The 22,700-nt window shown below is 45.1% G+C and overlaps 1 protein-coding gene across 10 annotated transcripts in view; it reads left to right on the top strand.

The window, feature by feature from the left end:
• The first annotated feature begins 524 nt into the window (after positions 1-524).
• The window catches only part of Anxa5 (annexin A5), a 39,129-nt gene continuing 16,953 nt past the window's right edge, over positions 525-22,700 (top strand). The window contains exons 1-4 of one of the 10 annotated variants that reach the window (XM_087616575.1): positions 525-745; positions 9,044-9,176; positions 9,289-9,319; positions 21,499-21,583. In XM_087616575.1, coding sequence (XP_087472701.1) covers positions 712-745; positions 9,044-9,176; positions 9,289-9,319; positions 21,499-21,583 — 283 coding nt within the window. In that variant the 5' untranslated portion in view covers positions 525-711. 10 annotated transcript variants of the gene reach the window in all.

Raw genomic sequence — 22,700 nt, 5'->3', positions numbered from 1 at the left:
TGACAAGAAATACGAGTGGGAAAAGAGGCGACTTCAAGATTAAAAATGACAATGTGAATACGTGTTCATCATCCCTTCCAAGATTATAAAAAGTGACAGCGGAGTGATTTTATATAGCTAGCCAGGCATGCAGTCACGGAAATAGGTGTGAAACATATGTGGCTACTTCTGGAAAGGAAGAACTGGGCTAGTTTTAAAACCAATGCTATGAGGCAGACGGAGAGGAAAACTCAGTAGGAACCAGGAAGGCTGTTTGTTGGTCAGAAACAAGGAAATTCAGAAATAGTTTAGAGACATTAGAATAAAGGTTGATTAAGAGGATTTATTGCACGTCTGTGAACGGGGTGAATTGGCAGCTGAAGTTTTACTGCAGAAGCCGGCTGGGAGCAAACCCAGAGGAATCTAACACGGTTAAACTGCCCAGCTCACTCTCAGGGATGTGCTCCGACCTCTTTTCTGCTGTTTGTGTATTTGTTTGTTTCTCTGGAGACAGGATCTTGCTACGAGGCCCAGACTGTTCTCCCACTTCACCGGTCTCTCGAGAGCTGATACTCAGGCAGGTTCCACTCAAAGCCCGTATAGTTTTGTTTTTTTGTTTAATGTGAATCATCGGACATCCAAGCTGAACATGTCTCTTGATGGATATAAACAAATAAAATAAATACACAGACGCAGCAGCTGAGCGCGGAGAGGAAGAAATCTTACAAACACATGAACATCCATAGTTACTACTGTCTTCCTGTGGGTAAGAAGAGACCTGCCTGGGGGAGGACGAGAGGAAGCTGTGGTATGAAACTGTTCAGAGACTATAATATGGCTTTCTGATGCTAACTTAATAGACCATTTCAGAAGTTTGGAGGATGAAATTTAGGAAGTTGGCCAGAAAGTTGATAAAAAAAATAATAAGATATAAAAAAGGGAGATATTAGGATTTATGAAACCCAACACTAGTGAGAAGCATTCAGGAATAGAATATATAAATAAAAACATAGGGTAAGATATTTTCAGGGAAACATTTGAAAATGTGTTCCTGAGTACTGTGTGAAAAGATCCTACAGAGCCCCAGAGATTAAAAAGGGCAAGGACCCGAGTGGCTTCAACTTCCGACTGCACCCATTACCACCCAGAAGATCATGACTTCAAGTCTAGAGCCCTTCCCAGGCCAGGGTCCCTATTAAGCAAGAAGGCAGGGTCAAGGCATTTCAGATAAGCGTTATGCAAGGTTTACCACCTTTTTCAGTCTTTATCAGGAAAAATACTGAAGAACGGGATCCACAAGTCAGCAAATAAGCCGGGAAAACAAGCTACGGTCCAAGAGCTTCCGGGGAGGCGATCACTCATTCCGGGCTGCGTGACCCAAGGGGGCTGGATTTGGAACTCTCTGCTGGGGAGGGGTGGCCGTGGGAAGGTTCCTGCACTGTTGTGAGTTTGAATGTTTGAAAGGAATTCCTCTAGGGGAGAGTTTAAAGATGAGAAAGTTGCAGACGCAGATGAAGGTATTGAGGACAATGGGGAAACAGTGGGCGGGGTGACTAGAATCAGCTTGCTCACTGGACTCTGTTCTGACTTTCAATTATTTAGCTGTGGTCAGGTAAGCCCTGGCTATTGTTCCAACCTGGATTTGTAACCACTGAAACACGCAGGGAGACTCACTAGATCATTAACTTCGTTGTGTGGGGTCAGTAGCTATTATTCCTTTAAAATTTCTGTGTAATTATGGTAGCTAACGTAGAAGTTAATTCCAGAAGGGAAAAAAGGGGATAAGAGTCGAAAAATACACTTCCAGAGAACAGAAGTTAGCAGGTTCTAGTAAGGCAAAAGGCTTTTTAATTATAAAGGCAGCAAACTTTTTTTACTTAATTTGTAGGGCTGGCAATATGACTCAGTGGGTAAGGCACTTGCAGGGGAAACCTGATGGCTTGAATTCCATCCCTAAACCCACATAGAAGTGGGGAGACCTGACTCCTCAAAGTTCCTCTGAAACCTCTACATGACAGCCATAGCATGTAATCCTCTATCATATACACAAATACACATTAATAAATAAGTTAAATATAATTATAATTATTTTTGAAATACATACATTTTGAAATAGTACATTTTGAAAAGAAATGACGTTTTGTAGCTCTTTAACTTGAGTTATAAGAATAGTTTGACATTCAAAACTTAAAGTCTTTATGTAGTCAGAGGTATTCATTTTTTTAATCATGTGCTTCTGTGCCCACCTTGACTTCATTCACATGTTGAAACACAGTGTTGAGTACAAAAATTGTTAAGCAGGTATAATGATAGTTATATTAAACTTATGCAAGCCAAAACAATGCTATATGTTGCTTTTTATTAGATCCATAATTATGAATATGTTATATTCATAACAAGTAAACATGGCAATGGATTCTGTAGTTTTACTTTCCGGACATAAAATAAAACGGTAAGGCGTGCCATGGACAGACCCAGGAGACCCCAGAAAGGTCTTTACCTCAATTAGGAATGCCTCGAGGCAGGCTCGTGACCTATGAGCCAGCTGGCTTGCAGCCTCCTTGAACTAGGACACAGCATTGGCTTTCTCTGGCTCCCCAGGCCTGCCCTCTTTTTTTTTTCTTTTTCTTTTTCTTTTTTTCGGAGCTGGGGACTGAACCCAGGGCCTTGTGCTTGCTAGGCAAGCGCTCTACCACTGAGCTAAATCCCCAACCCAGGCCTGCCCTCTTGCTAGCATGGCTATCCCACGTCTCTTACAGCTGTAGCACAGCCATCCCTTGAGGTGCCTCAGACTAAAACTGGGAGAGCTTTGTTAGCATGTTTTCCCTCTTCAGTTTCCCTTCTGAGCCGGAAGTCCTCCCCGGGTGGCCTCTTGGGATTCCTGGACGATGAGTCATTTGTGATTGGTGGTGGCCGCTGCAGCTGCTGGGTCTTTCATAACCTGGAGGGCCCTTTCTTGTGCAGCCTACCTTTTCTTTGCCAGCAGGAAAGTGAGGAGAAAAGAATGTATCTCAGCTCAGGCGCCAGGGGCTGGTCCTTCTCAAGGGCGGTTTCTGAAAGTGGAAACCCTGACTTTGCCTTCCTCGGGTGCTCCGTAGCCAGCATTTTAAGAGCACGTTTTGATAATGGAATTGCACGCTATTTTATATTGTCTACACACGTGTAACGAAATGAAAATCATGCTTATTTACTAGTAATTTCCGAAAACATTCCTTTTGTGACTGTATTAAAATCCGTAAACCTCCCATCACTTCAAAAACTGTTCTCTCTTGTGCTTTTTAGTCGACTAAAAAGTCCTCTCCTAAAATAAGGCAAGGAGCAGCCTTTCTGACTTATTACTAGAACACAGGTTTACGGTCCCTAAACTTCATCTGGATGGAAACAGAATAGATTCATCCTTCTCATGTCTTATTCCTTTTGTTCAACAGTCTTTTTCTTCCTCCCTTCTTTCTTTCCTTTCTTCCTTCCTTTCTAATTCTTTTTTCTACTGAGTAAGACTCAGCTACATATTATTCACCCACCCACCCTACCTTCTTTCAGTGCAGAAGATCAAAACCAGGACCCCACAGATCATAACAATGAGGCTTAGATTTTTTAGTTTGTTTCCTAAGGACTCTGATAGGATGCACATGGGTGTATTCTAGACAAGAAGGAAGAGACTGTCTGTTTCCTTTCCAGACTCTTTAAAGCCATATAAGTGGTGGTAGAAATTTGGAACTGTCCTTTGCATATCATTCTGTGAACACTGATCAGACAACCTGCTCAAGCTTTTTAAGCCCAGATAACCCACTCAGCCCAGATAGCCCACCTCAGGCTACCCCCAGATAACCCACTCAGCCTACCCCCAGATAACCTACTCAAACTGTTCCCACATATTCCATTCAAGCTGCCCCCAGATAACCCTTTGTTCCCTGTACAACCCATTCAAGCAGTTCCCCAGGTAACCCATTGGAACTGCTCTTCAGCATAATATTTTAAACCATACCTGAAAGTGAAGAAGTGGGAAAAATAAAAATAGGTCACAGATATCATTCAAAATCCATGAAGAATGAGTACCACGACCTTGGAAGGTAGCCTTGGAATTTCAGCCACGTTGACCTCCAACACAGACTGTTTGGACATTAATTATGCTGTTGTCATAGCTTACCCTCAAGGCCAGAGAATCTCACCATGTCTGTAGGTCAGGAATCCAGAACTGGCTTGCTGGGTTGTGTGACTTAGGGCTTTCCATGTGGTGCAGCCAAAGTGCTGAGATAGGATTGCCCGGCTGGGTGGCTCATTGAGGTGGTGGTGGTGGTGGTGGTGAGTCCTCTGTGGGAACCAGGAGTCCTGCATTGAGGTACTAGGAACAGCAGGGAAAGTTAAGCTTCTAGCTGCCCATCCAAAAACACACACACACACATCGCTCATACATGTACAGTATGTTTCTATAGTGGAAAGAAACATCAGAATGGTTGCCCCTACAGCCTCCCTCTTTGTTATATATAGGCTGTCAGCACACAGGTAGGGGTGAGGCTGAGGTCTCAGTGCCTGCCTCATATCCCCTTTCATCTGTGTCTTTTGTAATCCCTTTTATAATGATTTGATAAGTAAATGTCAATCTCTTACTGAATGAAACCCGAGGAAGAGGCTGTGGAAACCTGACATATAACCATTGTTCAAACACGTGGATCAGGAGGCTGGAAATTTGGCTCAGCACTTGCTGCTTTTGCAGAAGATCTGGTTTGATTCCCAGGACCCATAGAGTGATTCACAACCATCTGTAACTCTGGCTCCTAGGGGATCTGACATCCTCTTTTGGCCTTCTTTGGCACCCGGCATGCACATGGTATATACATATACATGAAATCAATATACTTATGCCCATAAAATAAATCTTTTTTTTTTTTACTTTTTTTTTTTTGTTCTATTTTTCGGAGCTGGGGACCGAACCCAGGGCCTTGCGCTTCCTAGGCAAGCGCTCTACCACTGAGCTAAATCCCCAACCCCTTTTTTTTACTTTTTAAATCAACTTTTTTTTCTTTTTCAACCCAGGACTCACAACTGGTGTCTGAAATGAAGATGGTCTAATATCAGGCAGACCTTCCTTTTCCCCAGGCAGAGTCCAAATTCAATTGGAGTTTATATAGTTGGTAGATGAAGAGTTGGAGAATAAATTGCTTATTGAGAATGGAACCCCCTCCCCCATATTAATTAGTACCAGAAGTTGTTTCTCCCTTTTGTATTACTTTGAAAAATGAGAAGCAAAGGGTTGTGCAATCTGCCATTTGTATGCAGAAGACCAAGAGAGGCTGGTGGGTGAGTACAAACAAGAATTATGGGTAGGTCCTTATTCCAGTCTGAAGGTCTGAACCAGAAGCACAAAGGGAGGAAGACGACCATCCCAGTGGTAGGGTAGAAAGGGAGGGTCCTCTGGCCTTTCGTTCTACTCAAGCCCTTAACAAAGTGGGTTAGGCTTACCGGGGAGGAATGTGCTTTACTGAGTGTACCAATCCAATGCTAATCTATCTCAGAAATGCTCTCGTAGATATAATGAGAGGCAACATCTAACCAGACGTCTGGGTGCCCTGGAGCCCAGCTAAGCTGACACGTAAACCTTCCTATTACCTTGAGGAGCATTCCCGGACTGACTCCCTCACTCCCCAGCCGCTCATTTACCTGTCAGGTTGAGTGCTAGCTAGACAGATTCTGAGTACCTTTCCTCCCACCCCGTGCTCTCAGTGTCTACAGCAGGCATCAAATACATTGATGAATGAATGAACAGTGAGTGAAAGATGCTAATGTTGGGGCTGGAGTCTGAAATGAGGTGGGGCGTGTGGTGCCATGGCATGTGGTAGCTGAGAGCTAGGTTCCCAGCTGCAGAGCTGTGAATGGATTTAGAGAGATGTACTTTTCATGTGTGAGTGGGATGGGTAGGGACTGAATCATCAACATGAGAAGTGAGGGTTGGGTTTGGTGGTAACAGTTTTTGGAAGGAGAAGAGGCATGAGGGATTGAAATCAATCATTCTGTTATTTCAGGGCTGGAACAGGCAGCTCCTGTAATTCCAGTCAGCACCCCAAATGAGGAAGTCAAACCACTGTCCAAGGGCGTGTGCTAATAGGATCATGAGACGAAATTTTAATTGAATCAGGAATGGGTCTTCTCCAGAATTCAGACTCTGTCTGAGAACACATTTATTCGTCTAGGAAAATTCAAAGTTTATTTTGAACTCATTTCAATATCTCTTAATAATCCTGAACACTAGGAATTTGTGGCAAGCAGTAGCCATTGTTGAAAAGCAATAAACCCCAAGCCCATTTTACACTGCATTTATGCACTGACATATTTGTGTGCTTTAAATATGAAATGTCTCCCATAGGTTTTTGTGTTTAATAGTTCTTAGCTAGTGGTGCCATTTTGGGGGAGATTACTGAAACTTGAGGGGTGGGGACTCACTGGGCACAGCCTTGAAGATTACATTTGGTCTGCTTCTCCACTCTGCCCTGTCCATCATGAGGTGAGGAAGTTCCTTAACCACACACACCTGCTGACATGAGTCTGTCCAGGACTGTGGGCCAAGCGACCATGGAGCAGACCTCCTAAACCTGTGAGCCAAGAGAAGTCGTCCTTTTGTTAAGTCACTTCTGTCAGATGGTCACAGTCATTCAGTGTGATCTCTATAAATGACTGGGCTGTGGGAGGGGCTCAAGGCCCAGCAGCAAGTAAGACACAGGATATCTCTCCCTTCCTAAGTTTTTTTTGGAGCTGCTCTTACACATTTTCATTGCTTCTTTGTTTATTGCAGCACCATGGATCAAATCCAGGGTTGTATGCATACTGGGAAAGCTCTGTACCACAGAGCTACAGTCCCATTCCTAACTTTACTTTGGATTTTAAGACAGAACCCCACTAAATTCCCCAGGGTGGCTTTGAACTCCCTCTGTAGACCAGACTGACTTTGAAGTTTTCATTTCCCTGCCTTAGATTCCTAAGTAGCTACATCAATTGGCCTACACCCTTGGGCCTGGCTAGCCCTTTAAAGACCAAAACATTCTTTCTGAAAGAGTCCTATGACATCTTGTAATTATTTATCCAAGATCCACAGTCTAGTCTCCTGTTGGGAAGTTGGTTAGCTTATTTTTTGTTTGATAAATACAAATGTTTTTAATAAAAATAGTGGAAGGGCATCTAATGTTATGAATCTCCAGTCTCGGCTTGGACAACACATTCACAGGCTGTTAGCGTGGTGGCTCCAGGCAACCTTCTGAAGGTGTTATCTGATGAGTCACTCCCAGATTGATATGTTGAAAACCCAGCTTCTGAGGTCAAAGGATTGCCTTTAAGAAGCATCAAATTATGCACATTTCGAGTTGTGGTTGAGATTAATGCTCTGATAAAGGAGGCTCCAGAGGGCCAGGGAGCATCTTGCATGGGATGCTTCAGTGAGATGAGGTTCTCTGAGGAAGCAGACCTTCACCAGACCCTGAACGTGCCGAGCCTTGATCTGGAATTTTCCAGCTTCCAGACAGCCGAGAAATACACCTCTATTGCTTGTAAGAAACGACATTACAGCGTCTCATGTGTTGTTTCGCAGCGTGCCCTCTCCTCAGCGTGCCCTCTCCTCAGCGTGTGTGTGTGCTGTATTTAGATTGGGAAGGTAGGTCATCTTATGCATGTTTCCCTAGGTGCTCAGCACATTCATTCTCATTAGGTCAGGCTTTCTTCTAGTTGGAAAATCTGAAAAGCTTTCTTTGGGAAATAGTGTCCCTCTGCCCTGTCATCGTGAGCTCTGCCCTTCTACATAGACCTCAGGTTGGTACGGGAAGTCAGCTTGCTCCTCCGGAATGAGGGCTGGGGTCCAGGTGAATAAGCTAATTGAGATAGGATGTAATAGAAACACTTGCTGGGGAAGATCAAGGGTCTGGGTCTAATAATTTATGTTCACTACTTGGCTGCAGGGCGGATCACTACTCACTGTCCGCCTCAAGGCGTAGTTTTCTACAGCACTGACACTTCTGCAGTCTTTACTCCAGAGAAAGGAGTTGAGTAGATGTGGATGAGAAAAAATATGAGTGAGGAAAAAAAAATGCTCAGGACAGATTGAAGGAGATGCTAGAAAGAAAGTAGACAAGTCTGAGCGACCGAGAGATACATGGGTCTTAAAGGAACGCGGTGGGGGGGTGGGGTGGGTGGTGCATAGAAGTACTTGAAGGGTCAAGTGGGAGGATCCCTTAGTGTAAGAAACAAAACAAAGCAAAAACCAAAGTAGTCTAGGAAAAACAGTTCCCTGGGAGAGGTGCTGGAATGTCTGAGGCTATGCAGAGTGGCTAGGTCCTTGGAGAAGGGATTCCACAGAACATATGAGGAGGGAAATAGGACAAGTACACTCTGGGAAAGGTGGCAGGCTTCCCCTCTTCGGCGGTGGTTTTGTCTACTTTTCCAGAAAACCATCAATCTACCTTGTCAGGGGCCCCCTTCAGCCCCCACCACCGGTTAGCTTCTTCTTGCTCAAAGACCTGACCCTGATGCTGCTTTCTAGAACATCCGCGGTGGCCTCCACTTTAATCACCCTGCACCTCGAGTCTTCCAAGTTACTGGTTGGGTTGGGAAATGAAACCCGTTTGGAAATGAGCTCAGATAAAGGGCTGCCCGTCCGCTACACGGACATCCAGAAACGAACACTAGCACAGAACACTTGGAAAACAATCTGGAAAAGATCCTCACTGCCCCATGTGCAAGAAGCTGCTGTGGACTGCAGCTGTGACAGTCCCCAACTCCCCAGGCCCACCCTAGGCTTGCCGCGCCTCCAGCACAGCGGAGATTGAGCGTGGAACAGCCGCGCCCCACGCAGGCGCAAGAGCCTGGAGACTAGGACGTGGCAGGGTGTGTCCTAATAGGGGGAGTGGCGGGGGGCTGGGACTTAAGTTAGGGACGTGTTCATGGTGGGGCGTGGCCTGTTTGAGGACCTAGTCACTCAGCGAAAGTTTGGTAGCTAAGGGTGTGGCGGGTGCCGGGGACAAGGCGGGGCTTATAGTGTAGCGTCGCTGGGGGCGGGGCCCTGATGGGTGTGTGATCTTGGCAGGGGCGTGGCGTAGCGGGGCCAGGTGGGGCTCCGCTGGGCTGGCCAGGGCGTTTCCGTTGCACGGAGAGTACTGCCTGTCTCTCGGCGTGTGCATCTGTCCTGCTCTCAACCGCAGCCTGCGCCCTACCTTCTGGTGAGTGACCATAGTACCGGGAGCGACTCCTCCACCAAGGGCGCAGGACCCTTTTGGGGGCGGGAGACCAGAGCTCCAGTGACCATCTCTCTCTTTTCCCCTCTTCCAGCAGCTCCAGCCTACTCCTGACCGACAGCATCATGGTAAGCCGTGCGCCCGCCACCAGGGCCCTCTCCAAAGGCAGCAGAGTCTCTTAGTCTCCGTTTTTCCCTTCTGGGTCCTGCTCTGTGTCCTCTCCGTGACCTTTTTGGTGTCCTCCGTGTGCGCTCTCCTGTTTCCTCCCTCGCCCTGGAGTGTCCAGAAGAACCCCGATGCATGTGAATCTGGCCACCCCAAATCCAGAGTTGCCAAAATTAGATCCGGAGCAGGATCAGTTCTCTTGGTCATGTGAGAACGCCCTTTTGGCTTCCCTTGGTTTTTTTATTTTCCCGCAGTTTCCTGTGTTTGAATACTGGGTGTGCGTGGGTTATTTCCATGGTGCTTCAGGGGAGCTTTTTCCAGCTCAAGGCTCAATTTGTTTAAAAGGAACTGACTGCGCCTTTTCTTTCTTTCTTTTTTCTGCTAAAGGCACTGAACCAAAAATCTGGGTTTCCAAAGTAATGAACTCGAAAAAGGAGTTCTGAATTGAATTTGCTTCGGGACTCTTTGAAGTTTTTGTTGTTGTTATTGTTTTGAAAGATCTCCTAATATTTGTCAAGAGTGTAGCAAAGAAAAGTTTTTATTTTACTTTGCTTTCCAAGACAGGGTTCCTCTGTGTTGCCTTGGCTGGTCTCGAACTCACAGACTGCCTCTGATGAGTGCTGGAACTAAAGGCTTTCGCCATCACCGCCCACCTTATGCAGTAATTTTTCAAAGTTGGTCATGTGAATAAATTATCATACCTAAAATATTCCACCCTGAGGCAGGGTGGTTATACCTGGAATCCTTCGTCTTGGGAGGTAGGGGCAGGAGGATCAGGAGTTAATGGTTGTCTTTGGTCATCCAGGGCCTTGGCTTTAACAGACCGTTTCAACAAACAAAACAACAAAACTTTTCACCCGGGGTGAAACTAACTTCACCCATCTTGCCAATCTAACTGGCCTTGACAATCTTTTAAATAAGTGTTTCAGCCTACTCAGTGTGCCTGAAGACAGACAGACAGACACACACACACACTCACACACTTAATCTCTCTCTTCCTCTCCCTTCCCCCTCCTCCTCTCCCTCTTCCTTTCTCTCTCTCCCTCTTCCTCTTTCCTCTCCCTCTCTCCCCCTCTCTCCCTCTCCCTCTCCCTCCCTCCCTCCCCTCCCTCTCCTTCGCCTCCCCCCACTCCTTCGCCTCCCCCCACTCCTTCCCTTTCTCACCAGTTCACTAGTCAGGTTGCTTTAGTACGGTTGGATAAGATTTCATGGCTCTTCCCAAAAGTCAGTGGAGGGATTAAGATGATTTGGTAACGACACTATCAAGTTTATACAGTGCACAGTGTTGCCATTCTTCTGCATTTGCACATAAGAAGTTATATTACCTCAAGAGGACCTCGGATTTAGGTTCTTCCACAATAAAGTGCATGTTTTGTAGGGTTAGCTTGATTCCTCTGAGGAGTTCCTCTTCATGCGTTGGTGTGGTGATAGACATGGCGATTAGTAAGCCTCACAGAACAGTCCCCTCCATCTCTGCCCATTTGGCTTACTCTCAGATATCTTGTAAATGTCCCAGGGATGTCTCCAGTGTTTCGGTTTTGACAAGGTCCCGATGTGCAGCCCAGGCTGGTTTGGAAGAGCGGGCTTCCTCTTTCTCTGAGGTGCCCTTGCCTCAGCCTCCCAAGTGCGGAGATGACAAACCTTGCCGTCTCGATCAATTGTTTTCCATTATCCCTGCTCTTTATTCATGATCCTATTGGAAACACTAGCATGCTGGGCTTTTCTGCACCATTGTCTGTGGAAAGCACAAAAGCAAACCATTTCCTTTAAACACCTCAGACTAGGATAGCGTTTTGTTTCTTGCATTTGGTGATGCAGAATGCCCATCCACATTTTATAAGTGCCATCCCTCCCTCTCCCTAGTGGTTTTGGGGACCTGGTCTCAAAGAGCTCAGCCTGGCCTTGAACTCAATATGTAGCTGAGGATGACTTTGAATGTTGATCCTCCTGCCTCGACCTTCCAAGTGCTGGGATTACAGGTGTGCACCCCCAAGCCTGGCTATAAGTGCATTTTGCTGTCTAACGCCTCCTTTGCCTTCTGGTGTCATCTAGGAAAACTGGAGCTTCATGTCAGCCTCACAGAGGCTCTTTTGTTGGACTTTTGTTGACCCAAGGGGATGGGAACCAGAGACTTACATCCCATGACATCTGGAGATTAATGGTATCAGATTTCTGTCTCAGAGGCGTGTGCTTCAGCAATTAAGAAAGTATTGTTTAAATATTAATGTCTCTTGTTTATTGAAATAGTTTCCACTACAGCAACTCTTCACATTTAAGAAGTTTGATTATGTATCTATAGTAATAATCTACTCTTACTTATGCTGGGACTGCACCATTTGAACAAGCACGAAACTACAGAGGCAGGGGTTTAGGCAGAACATGAGTATGACCATCTTGCTAAGAATTTAACTAGAAAGAATTGGTTGAGCCAGGCAGTGGCACACTCCTCTAATCCCAGCCTCAGGAGGCAGAGGCAGGTGGATCTCTGTGAATGTGAGGCCTGCCTGGTCTACAGAGCAAGCTCCAGGATAGCCAGGGCCACACCACAGAGAAACCATGTCTTGAAAAAACAAAAGACCTAGGTCAGTCTCATGCACGCTCTATGCTCTTTGGGTGTTTCAGTCTCTGTGCACCCACATGGGCCCACGTGAGCTGATTCTGTGGGCTTTCTTGTAGTGTCCCTGACCTCTCCTGTACCTACAATCTTTCCTCCCCTTCTTCTACAGAATTCCCCAAGTTCTACCTAATGTTTGGCAGTGGGTCTCTGTATTAGTTGCTGGGTGAAGTCTCTCAGAGGACAGTTATGCTAGTCTCCTGTCTGCAAGTATAGCAGAATATCATTAATAGTGTCGGGGTGGCCTCCCTCTCATGGCATAGGTTTCAAGCTAGGCCAGTTATTGGTTGGCCATTTCCTCAAATTTTCTGCTCTGTCTTTTACCCCTGCACACCTTGTGGGCAGGGCAAATGGTACATTGAAGGTTTTGTGGCTGGCTGGGTGTTCCAGTCCCCTCATTGGAAGTCTTGCCTGGTTACAGGAGATGGCTGGTTCGGGCTCCATATCCCCCATTGCTAGGAGTCTTAGCTAGGGTCACCCTCATAGATTTCTGGAAGTTTTGTCTGTCCTAAGTTTCTAGCTTGTCTCAGAGATTCCCTAACCCCACCACTAAGCCATCTGCACATATATAAGAGCTGTGTGGTTTGGTCTTCATGTGGGACTCCTAACAATAGGATCAGGGGCTGTCTCTGATTCGTATAGCCTGCCTTTGGGGCCCTTTTCCCTTACTGGCCTAGCAGTAGGGCAAGGTACCTCATCTTACAGCAACTTGATATGCTGAGGCTGGTTGGTAACCATGGGAGGCTGTCCTTTTCTGAAGGGAAAGGGAGGAGGAGCAGGTGAGCAGGGGGAAGAAGAGGGAAGGGAATCTGTGGTTAGGATGTTAAATAAATAAATAACAAGAAAAGAAAAATATACGACAAAAGCAAAAAAAAAGTAGATACCTTGGATTCTCGTGTGTGTGTGTGTGTGTGTGTGTGTGTGTGTGTGTGTGTGTGTGTGTGTGTGTGTGTTTCCGAAGCCCACTGGGCCTGGTTGGTTCACCAGTGTATTTACTGACCTGACCTGGATCCAGTCAGAGTAGGGAAAACACCATGGCAAAGGATCATACTGAGAGCCCTGTGACTTCATATTACCATGTTCGCCAAATACGCAGAACCGTAAGATTCTATAGATCCACACTGTGAGATCCGATCTTATTTTCAGTCCTAATCCTGGTCCCTTAGCATCAACGGATTGGGTGTTTGAAATTATTTTAATGATAGCTTTCTCAGTCTTTGTCAAAGGAAACACAGAGGTTAATTTTATTTTCTATGATGTCTAAGAAAAGTTTAAATTATAATTTAAACGTATACATACCTATAAACAGTGGGCAGTAGCTATTTTTCAATGTATGCTTGAAAATATTAATTTGAATGAATTATATGATTTTAAACCATAATGCCCCTGCTATTGTAGCATAAGAATGCTGCTATGTGAGTATCAGATTACTATGATTATTGGGTTAGTACATTTTCTATCATGGTAAATTTGAATGCAAACTAATTCAACTTACTTATTAAGTATTAACATAGCTGTTAAAGATGCCTATATTATCTCTATATAGTGAAATATGCATGAGTCATTTTATATTTTTCTTTCTATATCCAACTTCTTACATAAATGTAATTTTTTCTTTACATCTTAGTAATGTTTCTTCAGTTAGACTTACTCTATTTTGGGTTAGATTTTAAAATTGGGTTCTTAAGCTTTTTTTAAAAAATTCCTTAGGTGTTATGCTATTACCGTAGGGTTCCTATTGCTGTGATGAAACACCACGACCAAAAGCATCCTGGGGTGGGGTATTTCACCAACATTTCCATTTCATAGTTGATCATCCGAAGCAGTGAGGGCAGGAACTCCCGCAGGGCAGGAACCTGAAGGCAGGAGCTGATATATAGGTCATAGAGGACTACTGAGTACTGACTTCCTCGTTCCCCATGGCTTACTCACTGTACTGGCTGGCTTTGTGTGTCAACTTGACACAAGCTGGAGCTATCACAGAGAAAGGAGCCTCAGTTGAGGAAATGCCCTCATGAGACCAAGCTGTAAGGCATTTTCTCAATTAGTGATCAATAGGGGAGAGCCCAACCAATTGTGGGTGGTGCCATCCCCGGGCTGATAGTCATGGGTTCTATAAGAAAGCGAGCTGAGCAAGCCAGGGGAAGCAAGCCAGTAAGTAGCAGCCCTCCATGACCTCTGCCTTAGCTCCTGCCTCCAAGTTCCTGCTCTGTGTGAATTCCAGACCTGACTTCCTTTGGTGATTAACAGCAATGTGGAAGTGTAAGCTGAATAAACCCTTTCCTCCCCAACTTGCTTTTTGGTCATGATGTTTTGTGCAGGAATAGAAACCCTGACTAAGAGGACACTCACCATGTGAAATCTCTTTGACCACTCACGACCACCTTCTCAAGGATGACCTCACCCACAATGGTCTGGACCCTATCCATCAATCTCTAAGAAAATGCCTTAGAGACAGATTATGGAGGCAGTTTCTCAATTGAGGTTCCCTCCTTTCAGATAACTCTAGCATGTGTCAAGTTGACATGCGACTAGCCAACACGACTGACCCCTTGTCAACCTGACACACAAACACATCTCTGTTAAGTCACATTTTATTTCTTGTTCCTCCCCAAGCTCACACATAATTATCAACATTATAAGAATTCCAGATTTTAAGGGTTGCATGGTCTTTAAAAATACGAATAAAATTCATTCTTTTTAAAAATACTCAGGCTCTACAAAAAGCCAAAGTCTGTAAAACTGTAAAATCTCTAAAAGTTCAAATTCTTTCAATTGTGGGACCCTGTAAAAATAAAAAAACCAAGTTAAGTACTTTGTTACTTCAAGAAAGAAGAAGAAGAACCAGGGCATAACCAAAATCAAAGCAAAACCAAACTCCAGAAGTATAAATAACTCAGTGTCCAATGTTTGGGATCCACTCAGGATGGTCTAGGCTCTTCCATAGGGCTTGGGTCGCTTCTCCAGCTCTGCCTTCTGCAGCACGAACACCTTGTCTTCCAGGCTCTCGCTGCCTCCACTCTCCTGCTGCTGCTGTTCTTGACGGTCTTCCCACGGTAGTGCCATCTCCAAAAATGTTGGGGTCTTCTGATGCTACTGGGCTATACTTCACCAGTGGCCTTTCCTGAGCCCCCTTAGGACTCCAGCCCTGGCACAGTGTTCTCTTCTTGACCCTTCTTGAGCCCTTCATGACCTCTTCTTGCTTTTAACTTCAGTACCACTTGGGTGATTTCCGTGACCAAGTTTGGCTGTCAGCATGAGATACAACTTCGGCCACTTCTGGAGCACAGCCTCTGTGTTCTAACCCTGAAAACACACTTCCCAGAAGACCTGACCGTAGTGATGCTGGTCTCTTCTTAATCATAGCTGAGTGAGTCTTTAGCTTCAGTTGATCAGAACCACAGATTCTTAATTCAAATGGCCTGGTAGAGTTTTTGCTTCCCTCTGGCCTTCATTGTCTGCATGGCATTCAACAGCCTTTTCTCTCAGGCTCCCTCAGAAGAGTTCATCAAGCTTTGCACACATATGTTATGATATATATATATATATATATATATATATATATATATATATATATATATATATAAAATGTATATGACAACACTGTCTTCAGACACACCAGAAGAGGGCATCGGATCCCATTACAGACGGTTGTGAGCCACCATGTGGTTGCTGAGACTTGAACTCAGGACCTCTGCAAAAGCAGCCAATGCTCTTAACTGCTGATCATCTCTCCAGCCTCAATATCTTTTTTTTTCGTAGCCCAAAGTTCTTCGATAATCCTCCCCTCAAAACAACATGGTGGAGTCTGTCACAGCAATACCCCACCATCCTGGTACCACCCTGTCCTAGTCAGGGTCACTGTGGCTGTGATGAAACACCATTGCCAAAAGGAGGTTGGAAGGAAAGGGTTTATCCCACTCACAGCTCCACAGAGCAGCACTGTTGGTTTTTCTTTTTTTTTTTTTTTTTTTTTCCCGGAGCTGGGGACCAAACCCAGGGCCTTGCGCTTCCTAGGTAAGCGCTCTACCACTGAGCTAAATCCCCAGCCCCGGTTTTTCATTTCACTGTCTAGCCACAGCCAAATTAATAGGTATTCCAATTACCTTAATACTTAAAAGTTCATGGGCTCTTTGGTTTGGAAAAAAAGTTGTCTGTATTTCATAGACAAATGAACCATTTCATCAATTTTAATTCGGTTTAAAGATTTCTTTTTTTCAGGTAATCAAATTTTAAGAATTTAATTTTGGGCAATCAGAATTTAATTTCATTACTTTTGCTGCTCTTTTTTTTTTTTTCTGGGGGGTGGTGCTTTCCTAGACTGCTTCTCTGTGTAGCCTTGGCTGTCCTGAAACTCACTCTGTAGACCAGGCTGGCTTCAACATCACAAAGATCCACTTGCTTCTGCCTTCCAAGTTCTGGGATAAAGACACATATTACTACCACCCAGCTGTTTTTGGCTGTTCTTAAAGAGTTAATATATCCACTACAGTAGGAATGTCGTGGAGACAAAAATTGGGCTGTTTAAATGTCCAGGAGAAACTTCGAGAGTATCAGTTACCTCTGTGATACATATTTAAACTGTTTAAGAGTTGGTTGGAAAATGTGGGGGTTGGTTTAGAATTGTGGGCTCATAACAATAATTTACCAAGGCCCCTTGCAGAGCTGGCAGGCTCAGAGTAAACAAGTACATTTTCTCTGAGTTCATTACAGAGGAATCTGTGGACGCTGACTTCCACCTCAGGTTGGTTATCTCTGTTGCTCACTGCGGGTTCCTGGGTCAAGGTTACCCATGGCCTCTGCTGCCCTGGCTCAGTGTGGTACAGATTTCCCATCCCTCTGACTCTGGCTTCCTTTGGCTGCTTTGCAAGACACTGAACCCCTCATTGGCATCTGCAAGGCCTGGTTTCCGTGTCGCTCACCTGAGCTCCTTGGAAGACCTCTTCTGGTGCTTAAGTGACCTAGAGATGTGCGGATTGTGACTTTCTTCTTATAGTGACTTCAGAGTTCAAAACCGTAAACACATTTCTAATCATAGATCCATTTCTGAAATACACCCTAGTTGCATAACTGTCTACAATTCTACAATTGCACAAACGTATTAGTTTAATTAGAGTTAGTGCTCCTAAGGCTTTGCTTTAAATATGTTGTGGATCCATCCTTCCTTTGTTAGTAGCGAACACACAGTATGTAAGCACGTAAGCCATTGGTTGGAAGGAATGCATACTGTAGTCGGCTTCATTTCTCCGGACCCTGGTTTCTGTTGTCTTTACTTCCCATTTGTGTGTGCATGCTGGCCGTTTGGATATTTGCTTTCCTGCTCCACCCTGGGTCTTGTGAGACTGGAAAGTATAATGGATGCTGTGACTAGGAGTTGTTGCTAGAATGGATACTTTGCCAAACCCTTCAAATCATTATCTAGTACTTGTGATACATTTTGGAGCTATGTGTTTCTCTTATCTGAGGTGGCTTTGTTGGCACCATTTCTCAGGATAAAGGAGGGGAGGCATCTTACGTAAGTAGCCATAGTGGGAACAGATGCAAATGCTTAGGGCATGGCTAAGAATTTGGCACAACCGAACTGTAGGTAGCACTGCCAGAGTGCCCATGGTAAGAGAGGTGAAAGGAGTCAGACCCCAGTAACAGGAATTGTTCTCTTGGTGGTGGAGAGCCCTTCTTGGGCCATTAAAGGTGAGTAAGCCTGGACCAGATTTGTGTTTAAGGCAGAGTGTTCTGTCGCTAGCATGGTGACTGCATTCCTGGTGTTTGTAGAAGACAGATACCCTTATTGGAGTTGGAAGGGAAACTGGATCACTTGGGACCATGTTCCAGTAAAACTTGCCGCCCTCACCCACCACTGAAGAATTAAGACAGGCAGTGGTGAGGACTTTATTTGTATTATTTTATATTTTTTAGACAAGACCTCACTCAGGCACAGGCTTGCCCTGAGCTCACAACAATCCTCCTGTTTCAGCCTACAGAGTCCTAAGAATACAGGGATTAGTCACCAAGCAGGTCACAGTTGGTCCTAGATTGGAGGGACCTATGGGAGAAGGAGACCACTTCGATATGTGACCAAGGAGGTGGCTGGTGAGGGCTAGGTGCAGGTCAGGATGGCTGGCTGGCTTACTGAGTTTAGGTTTGGACAGAGAAGACAGAACTGGATTTAATGAATTTGAGTTCCTATCAAATTTTAAGGTTTTTAGCGCCTACATTTTAGCATTGTGAGCTCCTTGTGACTCCAGTTCCAGGGGACCAAATGTCTAACTGTGGCCTCTGGGTTCCCATACTCTGGTGCACATAGGCACACACACACACACACACACACACACACACACACACACACACACACACCCGGTTGTTTCTGATCATCTTGCACATGAATTGGTTGGCTGTTGCTGCTTTCCAAGTGGTGTTCACAGAATGTCCCTCAGGACAGTTAGGTGAGGCAGCAGCAGGCTTCCTGCTACCTTGAGAACTCATAGGGGGCTGAAGCTCTTGCACACCTCAGCAACAAGGAGACACTTCCCTTACTGCCAGCAGCTTCTGAGGGCACACGTGTTTGTTTCATTTTACTGATGTTTGCCAGTAGAAGACATTCCACGCTGCCAGGGAAGGTTAAAATCAAAACACACAACAGCAAAGACATACACACCAAAGCCTGGCACTGGGGGACAGAACTCAGGGCCTCCTGCACACTAGGCAAATGCTCTGCTGCTGAGCCTCTTTCTCCGTTGGTTTTGAGACCTGGTCTCACTGGCTGTCCTTGAGGTCACTCTGTTGCCTTGAACTTTCGCTCCTCGGGTCTCAGATTCCTGAGTAGCTGCCATTATAGGCAGGCCCCAAAAGCCCGACCAACAGAATTTTAGTCACTGTCTTAGGGTTTCTATTGCTGTGATGAAAGACCGTGACCAAAAAGCAAGTTGGGGAGAAAAGGGTTTATTTAGCTTATACTTTCATATTGATGTTCATTATTGAAGAAAGTCAGGACAGGGACACAAGCTGGTCAGCATCCTGGAGGCAGGAGCTGATGCAGAGGCCATGGAGGAGTGCTGCTCACTGGCCTGCTTCTGATGGCTTGCTCAGCCTGCTTTCTTGTAGAACTCTGGACACCAGCCCAGGGATGGTACCACGCGGCATAAGCTAGGCGCTCCCCTATTGATCATTAATTGAGAAAATACTTTACCCCTGGATCTTTCAGGGGCATTTTCTCAACGGAGGCTCTTTCCTCTCTGATTACTCTAGTTTGGACAGGGTCAGAGAAGGATTAGGGTCAGGGCGGAGATCACATGTTTAACCAGATGTGTTGTAACCCTGTGTTTATTTTATTTTGTAATTCACAATGGCATCAGGTTCACTTTGCTAATTTTGATCATCCAATTTCTTTTCCTTTTCTTCCATCCATCCATCTGTCCTCTGTCTGTCTGTCTGTCTGTCCGTCCGTTCGTCCGTCCGTCCGTCCATCCATCCATCCATCCATCCATCCATCCATCCATCCATCCATCTTTATTTCTTTGCTTCTCTTTCTTTCTTTGCTTGTTTCCTTCTTTTTCTTTTGTTATTGTTTTGTTTTCAAGACAGGGTTTCTCTGGCTGTCCTAGAACAACTCACTCTGTAAACCAGGCTGGCCTCGGACTCGCAGAGATCTGCCTGCCTTTGCCTCACCTTAATTCAGTGACGAGGATGTCTTGTTCCTCATCAGTTGGTTGCTTTATCACAAGGAACAAAGTGGGTCTTTAGTTTCTTTATCCAATCAGACCTTCCTATTTTACTAGGGTGTGAGGGGTGTAGAACTCTGTTTTCCTGTCTCCCTACCTTTCCAGGCAACATAATTATTATGATAAAGACTGGATGAGAGTTCAGAAGTGAATGATATGTTGTGAATAGGTGTTGTGTATGTGAGTATCATAACTTTTTGCTGTGGGGCATTGTTGGTGAGAGATGAAGTTACATGAGGCTAAGCTGAGGCTGCATGAGGGACCAGAGCCTGCTGTGGATGAAGCTTCTCTATTTTGGTAGACTGTGGGGATTTCAGGAAATGGGGCCTCCCAATGAGTCATTCAGAATCAGATTGCATTTTGTGTGAGTAGCAAGGACCAGGGAGAGCCCTAACTAGGGTTCCCTCCACATTACTCATACGTATGACTCACGTCTGATTTGCTAATGCTGCCACGTGGGCTTGCTAGCCCTGTACGGAATATAGCAAAACTGTGTCATGCTCTCTAGAAAGTTGTTAGGTGTGTGGCTGGAAGTTATTTCTTCTAGCTAGTAGTGAAATCTTTAAGGCTGTCTTCCTTCCTCACACCTGTCAAGCAGTATCCTTCAGTCCCTAGGATCAGATGTTTTGAGACAATGACTTCTACTTTATGTTCAATCTTGCCCATGATTAGCTCTGTCTGCAGTTTCTTCATAACTTACAGATCAGGTCAATATTTCCTTTAAAAGTGCATTTGCAGGGGTTGGGGATTTAGCTCAGTGGTAGAGCGCTTGCCTAGGAAGCGCAAGGCCCTGGGTTCGGTCCCCAGCTCCGAAAAAAAGAACCAAAAAAAAAAAAAGTGCATTTGCAAACCGTTGTTTGTGAGATGGGACTTCCTCGAGGTGAACTATCTCACTGCCTTGCGGAATACTTTGTCTACCACAGGGATATATCTGCCACACCCGCCTGTTCCCATCTCTGGGCAGCCCTTTGTTCTGTCCCCTCCCCTCCTCTCTCCCGGGTGCAGGATAGTTTTATGTCAACTTGCTACAAGCTAAAGTCATCTGAGAGGAGGGAACCCAGTTCAGAAAATGCCTCCATAAGATGGATTGTTTGTGTGTGTGCCTGTGTGTATGTGTGCGTGTGCGTGTGTGCCTGTGTGTGGCTGTGTATGTGTGTATGTGTGTGTGTGTGTGTGTGTGTGTGTGTGTGTGTTCATATGTGTGGTCCTGATCAATGTGTGCACCTGCCTGCTCTGCTGCACTCGGTTACTTATGTGCCTGCCTCTTTACTGCTGTAGGAATCACGGGAGCTTAGTAGGACTTCCTATGCTAATATGAAACAGGGAGCCTTATAAAGCAAAGAGAATCTTTCATGGTCCCTGTCTGGCACACACATTGCCAAATATTTTCAGAAATTGCTGAATCAAGACTACTAGGTCTACAGGAGCTGGACTCAGTATGGAGGCCACATGAGCTGAGTTTTCAACTGGGTGCTTGGGTGGGGCTTCACATTTTACTACAAGCTCCATGTGCTTCAAGATTGACTGGGAGAGACTTAGCCAACAACCTCAGGCATGTCAGGTTTGGTTGGGTGGGTTTGCGGTGAGGAAGAGGAGGGAGCTGCCCCCGATGACGTTACTGTCAGGAGGTCTTGGTGTCTTCTCTCCGTGGCTGGCCTTGCTTCCCTGATCAGTGTGTCCCAGTGCCTTATCAGTTGGCAAGTTTACTTAGAGACCAAGCACAGCATTGAGCAGGGTCAGATTGGATTGTCGAGTTACCAGCCTTTTGATATCGGTCACAGTGTGAATAACACTGTCCTTCCTTTCCCAGGCTCTCAGAGGCACCGTGACTGACTTCTCTGGATTCGACGGCAGGGCTGATGCCGAAGTTCTTCGGAAGGCCATGAAAGGCTTGGGTAACTTAAACCTTTTAATTCTACAAATAGTGGGATGAGCGGCAGGGACAAATACATTTAGATAACAAAGTAATATCCTAGACCACCCTGAAGATTTATTCTCTAGAATTGGGTTTGCAAGTATCACCAGCTCTGTGCTATGGGGGTCACCGGTCCGGCCTGCATACAGTGCGAGGCAAGCTGCTAGCTCAGTAGCCCAGCCCATCCAATGTCTGCGTCTGCATAGGAAGCTCTTACAGACCCCCCATGCACACACACACACACACACACACACACACACACACACACACACACACACACACACACATACACACACACATCTTTCTAACCAGTTGCCAGCCTCTTAAGGGTTCTCCTGTGCAACTGACTTGTCTACTCTCCGACCCCTACACCTGAGCCTTGAAGGGGGATTGCCTGTGGCATCCCCAGGCCCCCTTTTAACAGCCTGATCTCACATTACTATTTGATATCCCTGATCCAGTCAGGCCTGGGTGTCTGCTATGCATGCACGCCCTGTATTTTTTCTGTTCTTATTCTAAGCCCGTCCTCTCTATATGGCTATCTTTCAAGACACTGTTGGGTGTCTCCTTCCCCCAAACTCCTTTCTACTCTAGTTAGCCAGGAGATCTTCCTTTGACCACGTAACACTTGGACCTTCCCTAAGGCACTTGCTAGTCTGTTCTAACTCAGAGTTAATTGTAGATTTTTGTTTTCCATGCTAAATCATCCATAACTTGAAGCCAGGGACGATGTTTTTCTTTTCTTAATCTCCTGTAATACCCAGCATGCTATGCTTTGTGAATAGCCATTATTGGGGTCACTATGTGACATGAAAGGCAGGCATGCCAAGGTTTTAAAACTACAGGCATGTTTGTCTACTTACTTTAAGTCCAATTGAGAATAGAAGATATATATATATATAACATATAACTTTGTAATATATATTGTACAAAGTATTACATATATATGTTTTACATATATAGGCTATATATGTTTTACAGGTAATTATATGTTTTCACATGTGTATTTTCATATATGTATGAAATATGATAGTTTATATATTTTTTTTTCTCCATCTTTATTAAATTGGGTATTTCTTATTTACATTTCAATTGTT

Source organism: Rattus norvegicus, chromosome 2 (assembly GCF_021556685.1).
Source record: "Rattus norvegicus strain SHRSP/BbbUtx chromosome 2, alternate assembly SHRSP_T2T, whole genome shotgun sequence".
Classification (NCBI taxonomy): domain Eukaryota; kingdom Metazoa; phylum Chordata; class Mammalia; order Rodentia; family Muridae; genus Rattus; species Rattus norvegicus.
Note: the sequence above shows the minus strand (reverse complement) of the source record. Positions and strands in the feature narration are given on the sequence as shown.